This window comes from Panthera uncia (assembly GCF_023721935.1).
Source record: "Panthera uncia isolate 11264 chromosome B2 unlocalized genomic scaffold, Puncia_PCG_1.0 HiC_scaffold_24, whole genome shotgun sequence".
In the NCBI taxonomy this organism is placed as follows: Eukaryota; Metazoa; Chordata; class Mammalia; order Carnivora; family Felidae; genus Panthera; species Panthera uncia.
In genome coordinates, this window is record NW_026057580.1 from 19,842,875 (window position 1) to 19,860,543 (window position 17,669).

The following is a 17,669-nucleotide window of genomic DNA, read 5'->3' on the forward strand; positions in this document are numbered from 1 at the left end:
AGTCACTTAAAATCTCAGGGTGGTGGAGGGGAAGCTGTTTGTAAGGAGGAAATGAAAAGACCAGGGGAACAAAAAAAGAACAATCCACAATCACACAAAACAACAAAAACCTATCTTTTCTTTAAAGTCTATACCAGACAGATAAAAAAAATCTCTCTAGCTACCAAGTAACTCATTCATTCAAATGATCTCCTTCCTTCTCTCTATCAACATTCAATTAGCATGGACTCATTCACATTCTTTTTAATATTTATTTATTTTTGAGAGAAACAGAGCACAAGTGGGGTAGGGGCAGAGAGAGAGGGAGACACAGAATCTGAAACAGTCTCCAGACTCCCAGCTGTCAGTACAGAGCCCGACTCGGGGCTCGAACCCATGACCCGTGACACCATTACCTGAGCTGAAATCAGATGCTTAACCGAGTGAGCCACACAGGCACCCCCCAATCACATTTTTTAATAGCCTTCCAACTTGATACATTTCTCAAAGCAGTTCAAAAGGCTCCAGGTCTAATTGTTCTCTGACTATTGTGAATATAATTTGGCTATAGCATAATAACTTCACAAGTGAAAGATCACAGTTGTTTCCTCATAGTATTTATTTATTTAAAAAATGATAACTCCTACCTTTTCCTGACCCTCAGGAATATTACAGTACATGAGAAATAAAAGTAATGAAATGCTTAGTCTCTGATTTTTATATGTGTAAGAATCCTGGGTACATAAGCATCCCAGATTTCCAGTTCTGCTTTTGACCTTGATAAAGAGGATATGGAAAACATTAATCAAAAAAAATGAGGTAAACACTTAAGGAGATGGGTGTCTGAGTGGCTCAGTTGGTAAAGCATCTGACTTCAGCTCAGGTCATGATCTCATGATTCGTAGGTTCAAGCCCTGTGTCGGGCTCTGTGCGGACAGCTCAGAGCCTGGAGCCTGTTTCAGATTCTATGTCTCCTTCTCTCTCTACTCCTCCCCTACTCACACTCTGTCTCTCAAAGATGAATAAACATTTTTTAAAAAATTTTTTTAAAAAGAGGTAAGGAGAGATCAAACCCTGAAGGACCCTATAAGCCATATTAAGGAGTTTAGGCTTGATTTTAAAGGCTAATGGAAAGTCAGTGAAGGCTTTTAAGTAAGAAAGTTTGAAATATTTATCTTTCATTACTGAAAATATTACAGCTTCTGTGCTAGGAAGGGACTGGTCCCTTTTCGATAGCATTTTTCATGTTACAACATTCAAGTTGTCAAGACACAAAACTGTAAATTGTTTAATATCTATCTATCTGTCTGTCTGCCCATCTATTGAAAGCATGTCCTTTCTCATAGCTATGGCTTATCTTTCATTTAAGGCTAATCAAGCGTGTCTGGGACTGTTCTCTGGAGGTAAATAATGTAAGTCATTGTCTGATTGGGAAAAATAAGGGGTTTCAGAGCCAAGTGTCCCCCACAGTAAAAAGCCTTTGTCTCTGATCTCCTGATACACAAATAGTAAATGAAATTGGTCACTGTCTGGACTAATCCACTAACATTTGAGAATACCAGGAAGGGCTCTGATTACAGAGAAATCCACAACTGACGTTAATCTGCCTCTTTAGGTCAGAAATTCATTCATTAGTTCACTCATTCAACAATTATTTGAATACCTACTACGTGCCTGAAGATGTAATGTTCTCACTATACAATGGTGAGCAAAAACAGACCTGGATCCTACTTTCTTAAGTGTATAACCTATATCACCCATTCTCCAAAGGTAGAGGGAATTAAAAAACACACCCTAATATTAAATATGTAGTCACCAGCAAAAGACTAACATATGGAGACACACAAGGTAAAGGGGATTCAGGGTGGGTTTCAAAAAGGCAGGTCTGGGGTGCCTGGGTGGCTCAGTTGGTTGAGCATCCGACTTCAGCTCAGGTCATGATCTCATGGTTCAAGAGTTTTGAGCCCCATGTTGGTTTCATTGCTGCCAACACTGAGTCGGCTTCGGATCCTCTGTCCCCCCTCTCTCCTGCTTGTGCCCTCACTTGCTCTCTCTCAAAGATAAATAAAACATTTTTTTAAAAAACCCAAAAAGTCAGATTATTTCTTTCTGGATACTGACATCTTCACGAGGCTTCCTCTTTTGACTACTGCAAAACTCAGCCCATTCTGGAGCACCATGATTGGAAAAGTGGGAAGAAAGCACATTAACTCCTTTATTGCAATTCCCTCCTAACAAAGGGAAAAGAGTCACCATCAATTCCATTTTCTGCATTGATTTGAGGACCAGCACCTTACTCCAAGCTAAAGGAGAATCTGTGGCTCCCTCAAATTTGAACTCAGGCCCTCGGTTTCCTGACCAAACTGCAATAAGTCAAACTTGCTGCGCTGTGTACACATAATTATCCCATCCCCTGCCTTGAAGAGTAGCTATGTTTCAGCTGGGAGAAGAGTCAATCTCCTTTTTCCACCAACTTTTAATTACTTTAAGCATACCAATTTGTAACAAATTTTACCAGCCCAAATAACCTTCTCATGTTGACCAATATATTATACACTTAAGAAAGAAGGAAATATTAATGCAGAATATTTCATTTTCATCAAAACTCCAGCCTGCCTGCGGTTAGATTTTAAATCCATGCTGATATCTGTGAGGTCGAAATTATAGGCACTGGGTAATCTGCCCAGTGACTCACAGAGACCGAATGCACACGGAAACCACAAGCTATGTCCCAGGGCAGTTCTGCCTCATGGCATTCCCAGATCACAACACTGGTAAAGCATTACCCGAAGCCCGCACCTAGTGAAACTGAGGCTGATTGGGTGCTAACTACAAGGAACAAAGTGTAGAATCCTGAGGATTCAAAAAAGGCTGTGCTGGGTACAGCACCAAAAACCTCACTCTGAAATCCTCAAATCCTTTCCAGGGATGAAGAAATTCCACAAAGAACTTGATAGTAGATCAAGAGAAGATAGCTCATCTCAACGAGCCAAGAATATTCATTTGCATACCACAGAAATCCCAAATATACTAAAGAGATCTCAGTACCTTCAAAACTGTAGACCACAAAAAATCAGAGAAAACAAGACCATATTCTGAACAGCACCAGAAAAACACACTTCCATTAAGTCAAAATAACAAGGAAAATGGAGACAACCAAATGGACAGACTCTGCTCCTGCCATCTCTGTATCTTTCCCTCTCCTGCCATAGAAAGAAAAGCACTTCAACATGTATTCTGAAGATAACAGAGGCAAAAGCAATACAACATCCTTATTACCAACCTAATTCTTTCAGTAATCCAGTTTGCTTTGTATATAGAAGCAGCCACTATCTGTAAATAAAATTGCAACTCAGGCCTGATATTTCAGCCATCTCTTCTGTTATCCCCATCAGTCCGGAAAACAAAACAAAACAAAACAAAACAAAACAAAACAAAAACTATTAATTGGGTGTTTACTCTGGACCAAGCCCTGTGCTGAGGGCTTTACAAACATTCCCTCATGTAATATTCAAAACACCCATCTGAGTTGCACAATACTTTGTAGACTTGCCACACAATAGCAAACAAGTAAATGATAGTCATCATTGTTACTGTTGCTGTCATTATAACAGCCATGACCCTAATGAGGAGAAATGTGAGGTTTATGGAGGTTATGCAACTTGCCCAAGGTCACAGGACTAGTAAGAAGCAAAAACCAGATTCAGACTGTTTTCTCTGGCCCAAAAGCCTGCTAAGCATTTAACTGCTTTGGTATACACCAGTAGACCAAGAAATAGAAAATCACATTAAAGGAGACCAGTGCACTGTTAAGCAGCAACAGAGACTAGAAATAAGTTTCTGCTCAAGCATTTTAAAGGGATGGCATTGTAAGTAGGAAGAAACTGAAATGTCTTCCTTCTGAAAGCCCAAAACCAAGGGAAGATGGGTTTCTAGAGTTCATTCCCCCATTGACCCTTTCTTAATCATTATTTCTAGGCCACTTTATGTCAAACTGCCTGGCCATCAGAAGTGAGAGAAATTCATTGCTTCATTCAGAAAATATGAATGTTTCTCCAACTAGAGACTGCAAACTCAAGATCCTTGTCCAGGATGCATAACGGCTCTGACAAGAGGGTAACATCCCTCCTTTGTTATTATGGCTCATCATAATTACTTGGGATAAAATAATAAATTTTAATTCAGCGATGCTTATGGCCGTCGGGCATCTTAACATAAAAGAACAAAAAATATAATTAATTAAATCAAGGCAATATGCCTATTTCCATCCCAGCTCATTAGTATTAATTGATTGGGTTAATTCTCTTTTGTGTTTAATAGTACCTCCTAAAAATCAATCTAAAAAAGAGGGAGAAATGGAAGGGAGAAGTAGAGATGGTAAGTAAATGAAAGTTCTGAATATTTTGTTAATTAACTCCAAATGTAATAAATATAGCTTACACTCTTATGGTCACAAAAATAATGTGCCACTTTTTAATAAAGTTCAGGAATCAGTACATATAGCATCATAAATAATGGCTAAAATTTTGCCTCAAAGAAATGTATAATCTTCCTCTCTAAGTTGTACTAATAAGAAAAGACTATCAATTCTATTTTACAGATGGAAATACAAGTAAGGCACAGAGAATTCAAGACTCTTGAGGGCCATATGTAGAGGTACTGTATTAGTTTTCCTGTTGTAGGGGCCTACCTAGTCTTCTACATATTAAATGCTGGCTTCCATGTATGGAAACATAACATACAAGATGCAATATTTCCATAAAGTAGTTCTAAATATAGTTGTTAGGTGATCTAATTTCACTTTTATGTAACACTAATCGTTTTCTTAAAGTATATATATTCTTCACGTAGAATGTCACCTTTGTAATGTGGGAATGGAGGAGAAAGTGCCTCCACCAGTGATACTTTTTATTTTGTTTGTTAAAATCTTTGAAAAGATTATTTCTGGCTTGAAACTTTTCATGCTTTATCTTGGCCCATAGATGATATCAGAAACCGAAAGAAAACTCCACTCAGCTATTTTTATGATACCATGAATGGGTATGAGAAAGAGAGACAGGGGTGCTGAGATGGTTCAGTCAGTTAAGCGTCTAACTCTTGATTTCGACCCAGGTCGTGATCTCACGGTTTGTGGGATCGAGCTTTGTGTCGGGCTATACACTGACAGTGTGGAGCCTGCTTGGGACTTTCTCTCTCTCTCCTTCTCTCTCTATCCCTCCCCCACTTGGGTGTCTGGCTCTCTCTCTCAAAATAAATTAACATTTTTTAAAAAGGGAAAAGAGAGTAACAGATTCAGAGACTGAATTACTGTTGATGATGATGATTCAATCTTATATTTGAATAAACTTTTTATTATCCCTCAAGTACTTTCACACACTGTATAGTCAAGAGAAGATATTATAGGTTTAGAGCAATACTAGCAACCAGATTTTTGAGAGTTGGAGTCCTTCACCAGTTCTGAATGCCTTTTAGAAACAGAAAAATAACTTACCAATGGATTTTATATTTCTCACAATTCACAGTGGCATACACTTATATATAGGTATATGTATGTAAATATATATATTTATGTGTATATATGTGTGCATATATACATGTGTGTTTACATATGTACGTATGCATACATATATACCTATATATGTAAGAACAACTAAAGACAATAAAAGTTAGGAAAAGTGATAATTAAGAAAGCAAGAGTTTAAAAATTATGCTTTTTAAATTTCATACAGGATCTGAACTCTGCATTTTAGCTGTCCATCAACCATAAGCACATGGTTTCATTCAACCATCAACACATACTCAGTATCCTACACACTGAAGAGACAGTATTAAATAGATTGGTGAAGTCATTTGCCTTTTGGAGGTTATGCTAGCAGAGGAAGCAGACTATGAACCAACAAGTAAATTTATAACATGTGAGGATAAATTGTTATGAAGAAGGTAAAGCAAAATAAAAGGAAAGAGAATAGTAAGAAGTGGTTGCAATTTCTGAAAAGATGACCATCAAGGCCTCTCTAATAAGTTGATATTGTCTCAGAAAACAAACAAAATAAGTGAGCCAGCCACATGCATACCTGGAGGAAGAGTATTCCAGGCAAAAGACATTTTGGGCAAAGGCGTGAGGTATGTGTACACCTGGTATGTTTATAGAAGAGCTGAAACAGAATGAATGAGGAAGACCAGTCAATGAAGGGACCAGAAGTTTGATAACGGTAAGTTTAGATTATTCCTAATGAAATGAGAAGACACTGGAGGGTGTTAGAGGAAAGAAGTACAAGACCTGACATATTTTTAAAGGATGTGTACAATAAACTGTTGGGGGGTTACTTTAGCATATGGCATAAGAGTCAAACACCAATGACTTAAACACATGAAGTCTTGTTCTTCAATCATGAAATAACTTCAGAGGTGAACAGTCCCAGTTGCAGTGTTACTACTGCAACTCCAAAATCATCAGGATCCTGAGTTTCTTCCATCTTTCTGCTTCCCCATTCTGAATGAATCACCTCATTGTCCAAGATGGCAGCTGAAAATGTAGCTATTATATTTACATTCCAAGAAGCAAAGAAGAGGAAGAAGCAAGGACAAATAGGGCATGCATCCGAATGGGTCAACGCTACTTTAGGAACTTTCCAGATACCCTGTACCACACCTCCCCTTATATCTCCTTGATTGGCTCTAAGCCACAAGGCTATGTCTAACTAAAATGGAGGCCAGGAAATGTAGCATTTTGGCTGGATACTTTGTTGCCCCAAACAAAAATGGGGGGTCTGCTACTAAGGAAGACAAAGAATCAGAAACAGGGGAATCGATTACAGGGCCATTTGAAATGGTCCCAGCCAAAAATTATGTTGCTTAGAACTAGATTGGTACCAATGGATGTGTTGATCTATGAGACACAAGTCAAAGTCCAGACAAGATTCACTGATGTATTGGTCATGGGATGTGAGAAACAGAAATAAGTCTAGGATGTTTCCAAGGTTTGGAGCCTGAGTCACTGAACATGAACAGTTCCAATAAGCAAGATGGATTCTTTGTGTATATGAATGGTCAAAACTTATCTCAGACATAAATGATAGGGTCTTCACCTCCTACCACTCAATCCTAATCTTACATTCTTGATACCCACTCCTCTGGAGTATTCTGCCTTACTGCTTGCAACACATATTTTAGAATTAGAAATTTTACTCTTTTGAGGTGCCTAGGTGGCTCAGTCGGTTAAGCATCCGACTTCAGCTCAGGTCATGATCTCACAGTTTGTGAGTTCGAGCCCCACATCAGGCTCTGTGCTGACAGCTTAGAGCCTGGAGCCTGCTTCGGATTCTGTGTCTCATTCTCTCTCTGCCCCTCCCCCCTTGTGCGCGCCTCTCTCCCTCTCTCTCTCTCTCTCTCTCTCTCTCTCTCAAAAATAAATAAAAACGTAAAAAAATTTTTTTAAAAAAAAGAAATTTTACTCTTTTGTATTTTCTCTCTAATTAGCTTCTCTAGTGATAATGCACATTTATTCACGTTAAGTATTAGTCTTCACTTTTTCTCATACCTCGTACAAATTCCTAGGCCACTTAACAAGTATCCAGAAGGCATGGTTGAATCAAATTTGATCTGTGTGGCTTCCCTGTTATCATTCTTTCTAGAAGCTATGACCCATCTATGTATGATAAAAATCTCAGTTTCATTCCAGGCAACCCTGCTCTCTGCACCTATTTGTACAGAAACCAGTGTCCACTACTTACCCTCACATTCTTACCAATGGCCCTACTCTCCAGGAGAAAGAGGGGATCCTTCAGATAACTCACTCTCCCTCTCCACAGGATAAGAGTTTACTCCTCTGAATCTAGCTCACTTATTCCAAGTAAATTCAGATTGAAATATATTGCCTGGACCAGGAGTATTAATAAAAGCCACTTTTAAAAGGTGACAGATTGAGACAACTATTTGCATTATTCAGATGTTGAACTCTCCAAGAGTAAGAAATCAAGTGTATATTCCGCATGCCACTGCCTTTCTCTTACCCTTTACTTTCTGATGCCTCTTCTCCATCTTCAGTCTCTGGCCCTATCGCACCATTGCTTGATTGAACATTTACCTGGAACTAATGGGGCATCTAGAGACTCAATTGAGCTAGACTTTTAGCTGGAAAAGTTCTCCCAAATAATATCAATATAAGGCAAAGACCCTTGAGAGCCTAAAGGTCATCTCATCCTTCAGCAGCATTTGACTCCTGGTTAAAGGTCTATAAAGAACATTTTTTAAATATTTATTTATTTTTGAGAGACAGACAGACAGACATATACAGGATCCATGTTATCAGAACAAAACCTGATGCAGAGCTCGAACTCACGAACCGTGAGATCATGATCTGAGTCAAAGTTGGATGCTTAAGTGACTGAGCCACCAAGGAGCCCCTACAAAGAACATTTTTAACCTGAGATTCTAAGTCTAAAATTTTCCTTTGTCATTGCTAGTCCTTAGGTAGTTGATGTCCATCAATAAGTCAGCATTCCCCAAAGCCACTGGTCATACACACACACACACACACAAAGACAGGTCAATAACCTAAGCTGACAGACAATTTTTCCTAAAGGATACAAATTAACTGATTTGCCTGAACACTTCCTCCTCGATATCAGAAACACACACACACACACACACACACACACACACACACACACACACACACCCCTTCCAAAATATAGAATGTGAAATGCCTAATCAGAAACCTGATTCCATCCATAAGAGACAGATATCCATATTACATTAGTTTATCCCCTTCAGAATATTTTATTTTCCCTTTATTTTCCCCCATGCTCTTACTTTAACAAGAACAAATGCCCTTGTAAGTGTTAGACATATTTTTTTATAAAGAGTAATGTTTTAGGGCAGAGTTTTATAGCTACCCATAACTAATCACATTTCCAAAGCTATTTTCATTTGCCAATGAAGACAGTCACTTTGATAACCATTCCTTATTATCAGCCACTGAAGTAGGCAATGATTTTTATTCTCATTTAACAGATAAGGAAACAAATGCTCCAAGAGGTGAAATAAGTGACTTAGTCATTTGGTGATGTGGTGGAGAAGTTGAAATTTGAATTCTCATCCAACTTCCCAGACCCTAGAGCTATGTGGCCAGATTTTCAATAAGGAAGCCTATTTATATGACTTTCCAGGGGACCAGGAAGTCAAAACCACAACAGGGTGAGAGCAGGAAGACATTGCTTTCTTGGCAGGGAATTTCAAAGGCAGCAACATTAACCACTTTCAGAGCATTTTGCTATATTGTGGGGGCTTCCCTGGACAAGCATGACTACAAAGTGCCTGAATAAAGAGGCATATTCTTTGGTAACATTGTTAACCTTCTTTTATTTGAAAAAATAAAATAATTAAGCTCTGTGCTTAGAAGAGTCAAAAGAAAGGGCCTTCGTTTTGAACACTCTGACCACTTCTTCCTTTTACATTAAAATCTCAATTTGTTCCCAGAATAAATTCTCAACCAAGTGTTGGAACTTATCCAAAAAGTTCCCCTCCCTCCTGCCCCCAAAATGAAAGAATTATATATGGTCATGCCACCACTGATCTCCAAACTCCACAAACCTTTAACGTGCAGGAAGCTGAGGATGCTTGTGTTGGTGTCAAGCAGTAGCAATTGGCCATTCTCCACTGTGACATTGTCGCCATCTTGTGGCACTCTCTCAGGAAACCAACTGTAAGCCCTTGACCATCTCAGGCAGAACTGAAAGGAAAAGTTGCCCTGGAAAACAGTTTCAATGTTTTATTTTGTTTGGTTTAAAGCATAATAGTATGGAGGATCAATCTAAATGGAAATCTCTTAAACTAAAATTAATTTGCATGTAACGTTAAACGTCTCGATAAAATTAGTCACCCTCTCTTGACTAACTCAAAAAGGGATAAATACATAAGGGGCAAAGTTACACTTGAAATGTCTCTGTGTTGGCCACTGGAATTCTCCAACACTGTGGTGCTGCTCATGTTTTCTTACCTTTTATTTTTCTCCAGGACAAGTCCCTTTCTACTGAATAGAAGGGTCGATTCCATTTTTTATTTTTATAGACATGTATTGAGTCTTGAACAAAAAGTCATAAATATCCTGGAATCGAGAGAATTAAAATGTTCTGCTTGATGGGTGGCATTTTGCTTTATGTAATTGGTATCATTTTTCATTGGCTCTACTGCCAAGGGTCCTTGTTTTATAGGAACATTCCTCTTTCCAAGTCCAGCCTCCCACTCTGTGTCTTTTTGATATTGTTGTTGCCTTTCCCTCTATGCCTGGTGCATCAGTGCTGAAAACAAAATGCATAAATGAAATGCCCACTGACTTCAGAGGATAGCCCAGAACGCTTGAGTGAGTGATGGGCAGGGAGCAAGGCTGAGAGGGCCCAGATAAAGAAGAACCCCCTTCCCACTCAGCCTCCAGTCTCCCTCACAGAACTGTTGGCTTTTCTTTTAATTTATGGTCACACTGAAGTCACATGTTTTTCAAAAAAAGGAATGTAAAAAACCACAGAAAGCAGTATTCAGCTCATGTAAGAGGCCAAGAACATGTCTAAATATCTTGTGCAGTTATGGGACTATAATTATGATAAGTATAATAAAATCAGAATAGAGAAGGTATTTCCCTCGAGGTAGTACATACATGTGTCTGCCTCTTTCCACACACTTGTTCCCGCCCAGATTCTCACCAAATATGAAGCCTGGGTTCCTATAAAAGAACTGCCTAGAAAGTCCTCTTGTGAGGTGTTAGAAGCAGATGGGAGAAGATCATTAAGAAGGGAAGGCATGTTTATAAAACCAATAACTACACCTACACAGAGAATAGTACCCTGGAGTATTTCTGAGAGAGAAAATGGAAAAGTGTGTAGCCAGAATAGCCAATAGGTTTTCCAGGAGAGTGTACTGACCCCCCAACTCAATAGTCTTGAGTTGTATACCCAACTCAATTGCCAACAAGCCTTTGGGATAAGGAGAAGCAGTGTTTTTTTTTTTATTCTCTACACCTACAAAAGAGAAAAAAGTTCATGACTCCTCCCAATTTAAGAGATGGATAAGCAGCACTAGCACCATGAAAAGAAGGGGCTATACATGAGATTCTTTGTAAGTCGTATGAACTATATCCCCATAATGGCCACCTGTAGACTCAGAAAGTAGGAAAGAATTTTAGCTCTTTACTGATTTCACACTGAAGTTAGGCAAAGGGAAGTAAAATTACACAAAGTGGTCCTTACAGGCTATACATTATATGTTCTTAGAATCCCTTAATTCATTCCCATCAAATCTAAAAAAAGGAGAGGGAGGTGAATAGGAGGAAACTGAAATGGAAAAAAGTGAAAAGGTGGGAGAGGCTAAACTGAATAAAGACAGTAAAGTCAACTGTAGAGAAGATGAACTAGATTATTGGTCACATTGGCTGGAAGTCCACTCTAAAAGAACTTTTGAATAAGCCTAACTAGGTTCCTAGCAGATCAGAAATGGAAAAACTCTAGAGAAATCCTATCTCTTCATTTTAAAGGGAGTTTCTCAGCTTAGAACAGTTTGAGGTACAGAGCCCCTCAGTGCCACCATGATGGAATCAGAAGCTTAGGAGGTGGGGCCCAGGGAACCATCATTTTAATGATCCCTCAGATAACAACTTCTGCATCAAAGTTTGAGGATGAATTTAGGGCAAGGGCTAGAGGGAAGGAAGATACATCCCAAAAAGGAACCTGGACACTTCCTTCAAACCAGTCCCTAAAGCACAGGGTCTTAAGGAAGGCCAGCAAGCTGGACAAGATTGGGGTGTGGATGAGCTCTAATGAGTTTGAAGGATTCAACAACATAACTCTTCCTGAGACATTAACCTAGTGGTCAGATCTATACCCCACCTACAGAACAACAAGAAAAAGAGGCTCATGACTTTGACAGTGGAAAGATCTGGAACAATTAAACATTAATTAGGTATGTGAGGGAGTCAAAGGAAAGCAATTCCATGGTCTCTTGCATTAATTAATTTGAGAACATCATAATACTTCCAATTATCACTGATATCTGTTATCTACCTCCAAGTGAACTTTTAAGATAACTTTCTCTCTTGCTCTGAAGACCCTGTATATACATACACTAGCTACCTTCCATGTGTTATAAAATCTTGGCCTGGCCTGTCAACCTTCAAAAATTGCTACACTAAACCCCAACTTGGCAAGTGGAAAGGTTAAATATTGTTATTTCCTCCTCACAGTTGAGGAAACAAAGGCTCAAAGAGTTTAAATGATGTGTCAAAGGCCGCAGTGGTAAAAACAGATGGAATTGATACAGAGAAAGCTCCCAATTCAGGCCATTTCACTCACCTTGGCCTCCCCTGGAACACTCTTCCTCAAAATCTCTGCTGGCTCACTCTCCTACTTCATTCAGGCCTCTGAGCAAATAACACCTCCTACCCTACCTCTTTAATAAAATAGCACCTCCAATAACTCCCTCTCCCCATCACTGCTTAATTCTGGTATGAGAGCTTTGATTCCATGTGTATTTATCATCTATTGAGCTTACTCAAATGAAAGCAAAGACTTTGTGTATCGCCCCACCCCTAAAAAGTATCTGACATAGTAAGTGCTCAATGGAACTCGAGGGGATAATTTCCCAAGTGAATCATTTCTAAGTGAACTCCTAATCCCATACATGCATTTACAGATGTTATACACACACATAAACACACATGCACATGAGTGCAACCACCTTCCTGATACAGTAGTTAAACAAACAGGTGGAAACTAAAATACTTAAAAATCTGTACCCCATGGGTTTGGCATCCATTGGGTTTCACTCACATCCCTTCACAATCCTTTCTGCATTTTCAAGCTCTATTCGAACTTAAACCGAATGATGATGAGTGTATCTAAATCAAAACCCAAGACACAGATTCCCTTCTCCCTGTGAAATCTTCTGTCATTTTTTTTCATTTACCTTCAGTTTCTCTAGTGTGGTATACCTCAAATGAACATAAACGTTAAGCATTAAGTTTCAAGAGACCTAAGCTTCCTTGTGCCAAACTACTCTTTAATATAATAATGGTATCTTATTATATATGTATAAATTTTTGTTGATGATTCATGGTACAGTACAAAACAGTGACTAAATACTAAAAGCTCTAAAGAGTTAATGCAGCCTCGGGGCACCTGGGTGGTTCAGTCAGTTGAGCTTCTGACTCATGATCCCAAGTCATGATCCGAGGGCTGTGGAATCTTGGATTGAGCCCTGCATCAAGCTCTAAGCCCCGCATCAAGGTCTGCGCTGAGCATGGAACCTGCTTAAGATCCTCTCTTTCTCTTTCTCTTTCTCTCTCTCCCTCCCTCTCTCTCCACCTCTTCCCTGATTGCGCTCTCTCTCTCTCTCTCTCTCAAATAAAAGACATAATAAAATAAAAACAAAAAATTAATGCAACCTCAACTATGTACCAGCTACCTGGGGAAGTAGAAATGTATCGCCATACTTGCAAGTTGTCAGTGAACCCGTAATTACAAACACACAATTTTAGCTCTTGACATTTTCAGAGGCGACACACTGGTAGTGTCATTCCCCGTGTCAGTGTCAGCCCTGTGACTACCAGGGCAACACTCCATTAAACCGTGAGACTGGCACACTTTCTCATCACTATCACTTTGATCCAATCAAGCAAAAAAGAATTCTAAGAGCATTTAAAAACGTTTCTTTATTTTTGAGAGAGAGAGTGAGAGCAGGGGAGGAGCAGAGACAGAAAGGAGAATCCCAAGCGGGCTCCACTATGCCACCAGCCCAGAGCCCCACATGGGGCTCAGTCCCACTAACTACAAGATCATGACCTGAGCCAAAATCAAGAGTCGGAGTCTTAACCAACTGAGCCACCCAGGCGCCCCTGCTAAGGGCATTTTAAAAGACATCTTGTCAATATATCTGAAAGTCTCTCAATTGATGCCAACACAGCGTTTTTGGTGAAAACCACGTTTTGTGTCACCAGCTCCGCCTATTGGTCAAAGCAGTTTTCACCTCCACCTAATATACTAAGTTTCTTCCACTATTGTTCCTGACATGCTCAGCCATTAGCTTTAGTTTTCTTCTTTGAGATAAGCCAATCACTCATTCCCATCCTGCAAATGAACAAAACCATTTCCGGGGCGCCTGGGTGGCTCAGTCGGTTAAACGTCCAACTTCGGCCCAGGTCATGATCTCACCGCTGGTGAGTTCTAGCCCTACGTTGGGCTCTGTGATGACAGCTCAGAGCCTGGAGCCTGCTTTGGATTCTGTGTCTCCCTCTCTCTCTCTGCCCTTTCCCCACTCACGCTCTGTCTCTCTGTCAAAAATAAATAAATGTTAATATCCACTTAAAAAATTTTTTTCCTCACAGGCCTATAGGGTGGAGGTGGAAATAGAGATTTAAGAACTATCCAGAATTCACCCTCATCTTTTACCTCAGCTCATATAACCCAAAATAAACCAAAAAATAAAAATAAAATAAAATATATACATATAAGTTTATGCCTATATATATGTGCATGTGTGCGTGTGTACGTGTGTGTATGTGTGTATATACACACATACACACACGTACACATGCACGCGCACACACACACACATATATATAGGCACAAACTTCCCTGCCTCAGCTAGGAAGCTTATGCAATTTGTTTTCTTCTTATAGCATGTCAGCACTTCTCCGAACTTCGGGAAATGTGCAGTGTCTGCAAATCTTACATGTCACCTTAAATGTACTTGCAACACCACCAGAGTCATCTTGAAAGAAGTCATTGATCAGCAAGCTTGAGCACCAAGCAGAGCAGAGACCTATCTGTGAGCAAATGTGCTAAGCTGGGGTGCTGGAGGAGACAGAGGAGGGAAATCTCTCCAGTCAGTGTCTCCTGGATGACAAAGACAAGGAAGAACTGTTCTGACACCTTACCAGAATGCCTTCTTGAGCATGCAAGCTTTGGAAATAGGACAAAACAGGTCCCTGTGACCAACACTCTCTCTACCCCTGACCCTTCTTCATTTTCTCCAAAGTATTTATTATCACCGAAACATGTATGTTTGTTTATACTCTGCCAACCACCAACAAAATGTAAGCTTCACAAGAGCTTCTTGAGTTTCTGCTATATCCCCAGTTCCTCCAATGCCTGGTATGTACTAGGCACCCCAAAAATATATTTGAATGGTCAGCTCTCATTAAGGCTCCTAATCACTATGCCATCATTTAACTTTTTTAATGTTTATTTATTTTTGAGAGAGAGAGAATCAGTGCATGAGCGGGGGAGGGGCAGAGAGAGAGGAAGACACAGAATCCGAAGCAGGCTCCAGGCTCTGAGCTGTCAGCACAGTGCCCAACGCAGGGCTTGAACTCACAAACTATGTGATCATTACCTAAGCTAAAGATAAGCTGAGATACCCCAGCGCCCATAACTATGCCATCATGTAAAGTATCATTTTAATAACTGAAATTATCAGATATAAAGCCGCAAATTTGGGGGGCACCTGGGTGGCTCAATCAATTAAGTATCTGACTTCAGCTCAGGTCATGATCTCATGGTTCGTGAGTTCGAGCTCCATGTGGGGCTCTATGCTGACACCTCAGAGCCTGGGGCCTGCTTCAGATTCTGTGTCTACCTCTCTTTCTCTCAGCTCCTCCCCCATTCATGCTCTGTCTCTCTCAAAAATACATAAACATTAAAAAAAATTTAAGCTGCAAATTTTTTTCAATGCTATTTCACATAGAAATATTTTTAATGTTTATAAAAACAAATTTATTTCTATTTTCTCTCATGATGTCCTCTTATTTTATGTATAGGACACCCTTCTTTCATTCTGACATAAACATCATTTATGTGTTCTTGATTTGTAGGGCTTTATATCTGTATGTTAAGCCTCAAAGAATTTGGAATTTATGTTGGTGAGAAGTTTCCCATTTTTCTTTGTTTCCCCCCCCCCACAAATAATTAACTTTCTTCACATCATTTATTAAATAACATTTGCTTTCCCAACTAATAGTCTTGGCTATTTTAATAATTGTATTATAATGTTGGGTGATATTAAACTGGTTACCCAATTAAAATCCCAAACCTTTTACATATGACCTGATGTGAAGTCATCTCTTCCAGGTACATGTGACCTTATCCTTCTTCTTAAGGTTCTCATATTATCATTGAGAAAAAGACAAATAGCCATACAATTAATATAAAATATAATAACTAAAGGGATAAACAAGGCACCATGAGAGTTCAACAGAGTAGCTGCCTGACCCAGGTGGAGACTGCCTTATAGGTAAAATCCAGTTTATTAATCCCCTTTTCTTCTTCTTCTTCTTTTTTAATCTGAACACTACAGATAAATTAACATGGGCTGAGATTATTTCAGCTGATTATGAAACAAAAAATGCTTATTTTACAAAAGTCAACCATCCACAAATCCAGGATTACAAATAGAGCCCCTGACCTATAATTTAATAACTCCTTAGGGACAAAAAGGAAATTAAATTAGTTTGGCATAATTTGTTCTTACTGAGCTCATGCTGGCTCTAAGTGATCACTTTCTTTTCTTGGTGCTTATACACCCTTCATGATTATGAGATAACATAAGAAAGTCCTTGCACACCATCCGGCACATTGACTACTCAAAGCCATGGCAACAATACCTTTTGCCAGAATTGCACCCAGTTCAAATTTACCCATTGTACCTGTTAGAAAACTAGACTATTTACTAGTTTACCTCTCAGTTCTACACATATCCTATACCCCATTATTTCACAAGAAATATTGGTATTAACTTAATGCTTCTTACATATAAGTTATTTTCACACTTTTGAGCTTCAGGGGACTATTAGAGTCTGCAAACAGAACAAATTTACAGAGCCTCTCTTTATCTTTTCTTTCATGTTAATCTTCACATCTCCTCTTACAATGTCTCTTCTGAATTACAAACTTGAAGATCGTTCCACTTGCTATAGAAATAATAATGACAATGATAGTTACAAATCCTTGCATGCGTCTCATGTCCCAGGCACACTGCTAGTTATTTTACTTACACTATCACTAAATTTTCTCAACTGAAAAACATACATAGTACCCTCTCCACTTTGAATTTACAATTTTTTGAATTTTAACAATTAATAATAACTAACCATTTTTGCATGCACCTAACAGAAATAACCCCAGTGAATAATCCCAGTCTCTCTTCAGCCTTCTTGCCTGGAACTATGGAGCAGGTGCAGCCCTAGATTCAACAAATATTTATGGAGCACTCATTGCCCACCAGAGACTGATGTAGGCACAAAACAAAACAAATCCGTGACCTCATGGAGCTTATATTTTAGGAAGATAAAGTTAAATATACAAAATGAATAATGTGCTCTGAAAGATGAGGAGGAGGAGGAGGAGGAAAAAGAGGAAGGAGGAGGAAGAAAGAGGAAGGAGGAGGAAGGAGGAGGAAGGAGGAGGAAGGAGGAAGGAGGAAGGAGGAAGGAGGAGGAGGAGGAAGGGGGAAGAAGCAGGAGAAGGAGGAGGAAGGAGAAGGAGGAGGAAGGAGAAGGAGGAGGAAGGAGGAGGAAGGAGGAGGATGGAGGAGGGAGGAGGAGGAGGAGGAGGAGGAAGGGGGAAGAAGCAGGAGAAGGAGAAGGAAGGAGGAGGAAGGAGGAGGATGGAGGAGGATGGAGGAGGATGGAGGAGGATGGAGGAGGA

General features: G+C 39.4%; 1 protein-coding gene across 1 annotated transcript in view; it reads right to left on the minus strand.

Annotated features, from left to right (window-relative positions):
* Window positions 1–17,669, minus strand: part of PKHD1 (PKHD1 ciliary IPT domain containing fibrocystin/polyductin) — a 483,789-nt gene that overhangs the window by 328,705 nt on the left and 137,415 nt on the right. Inside the window, exon 35 of the mRNA XM_049653801.1 lies at window positions 9,574–9,730. Within this exon, the coding sequence (XP_049509758.1) occupies window positions 9,574–9,730 (157 nt within the window). The remainder of the gene's footprint in view (window positions 1–9,573; window positions 9,731–17,669) is intronic.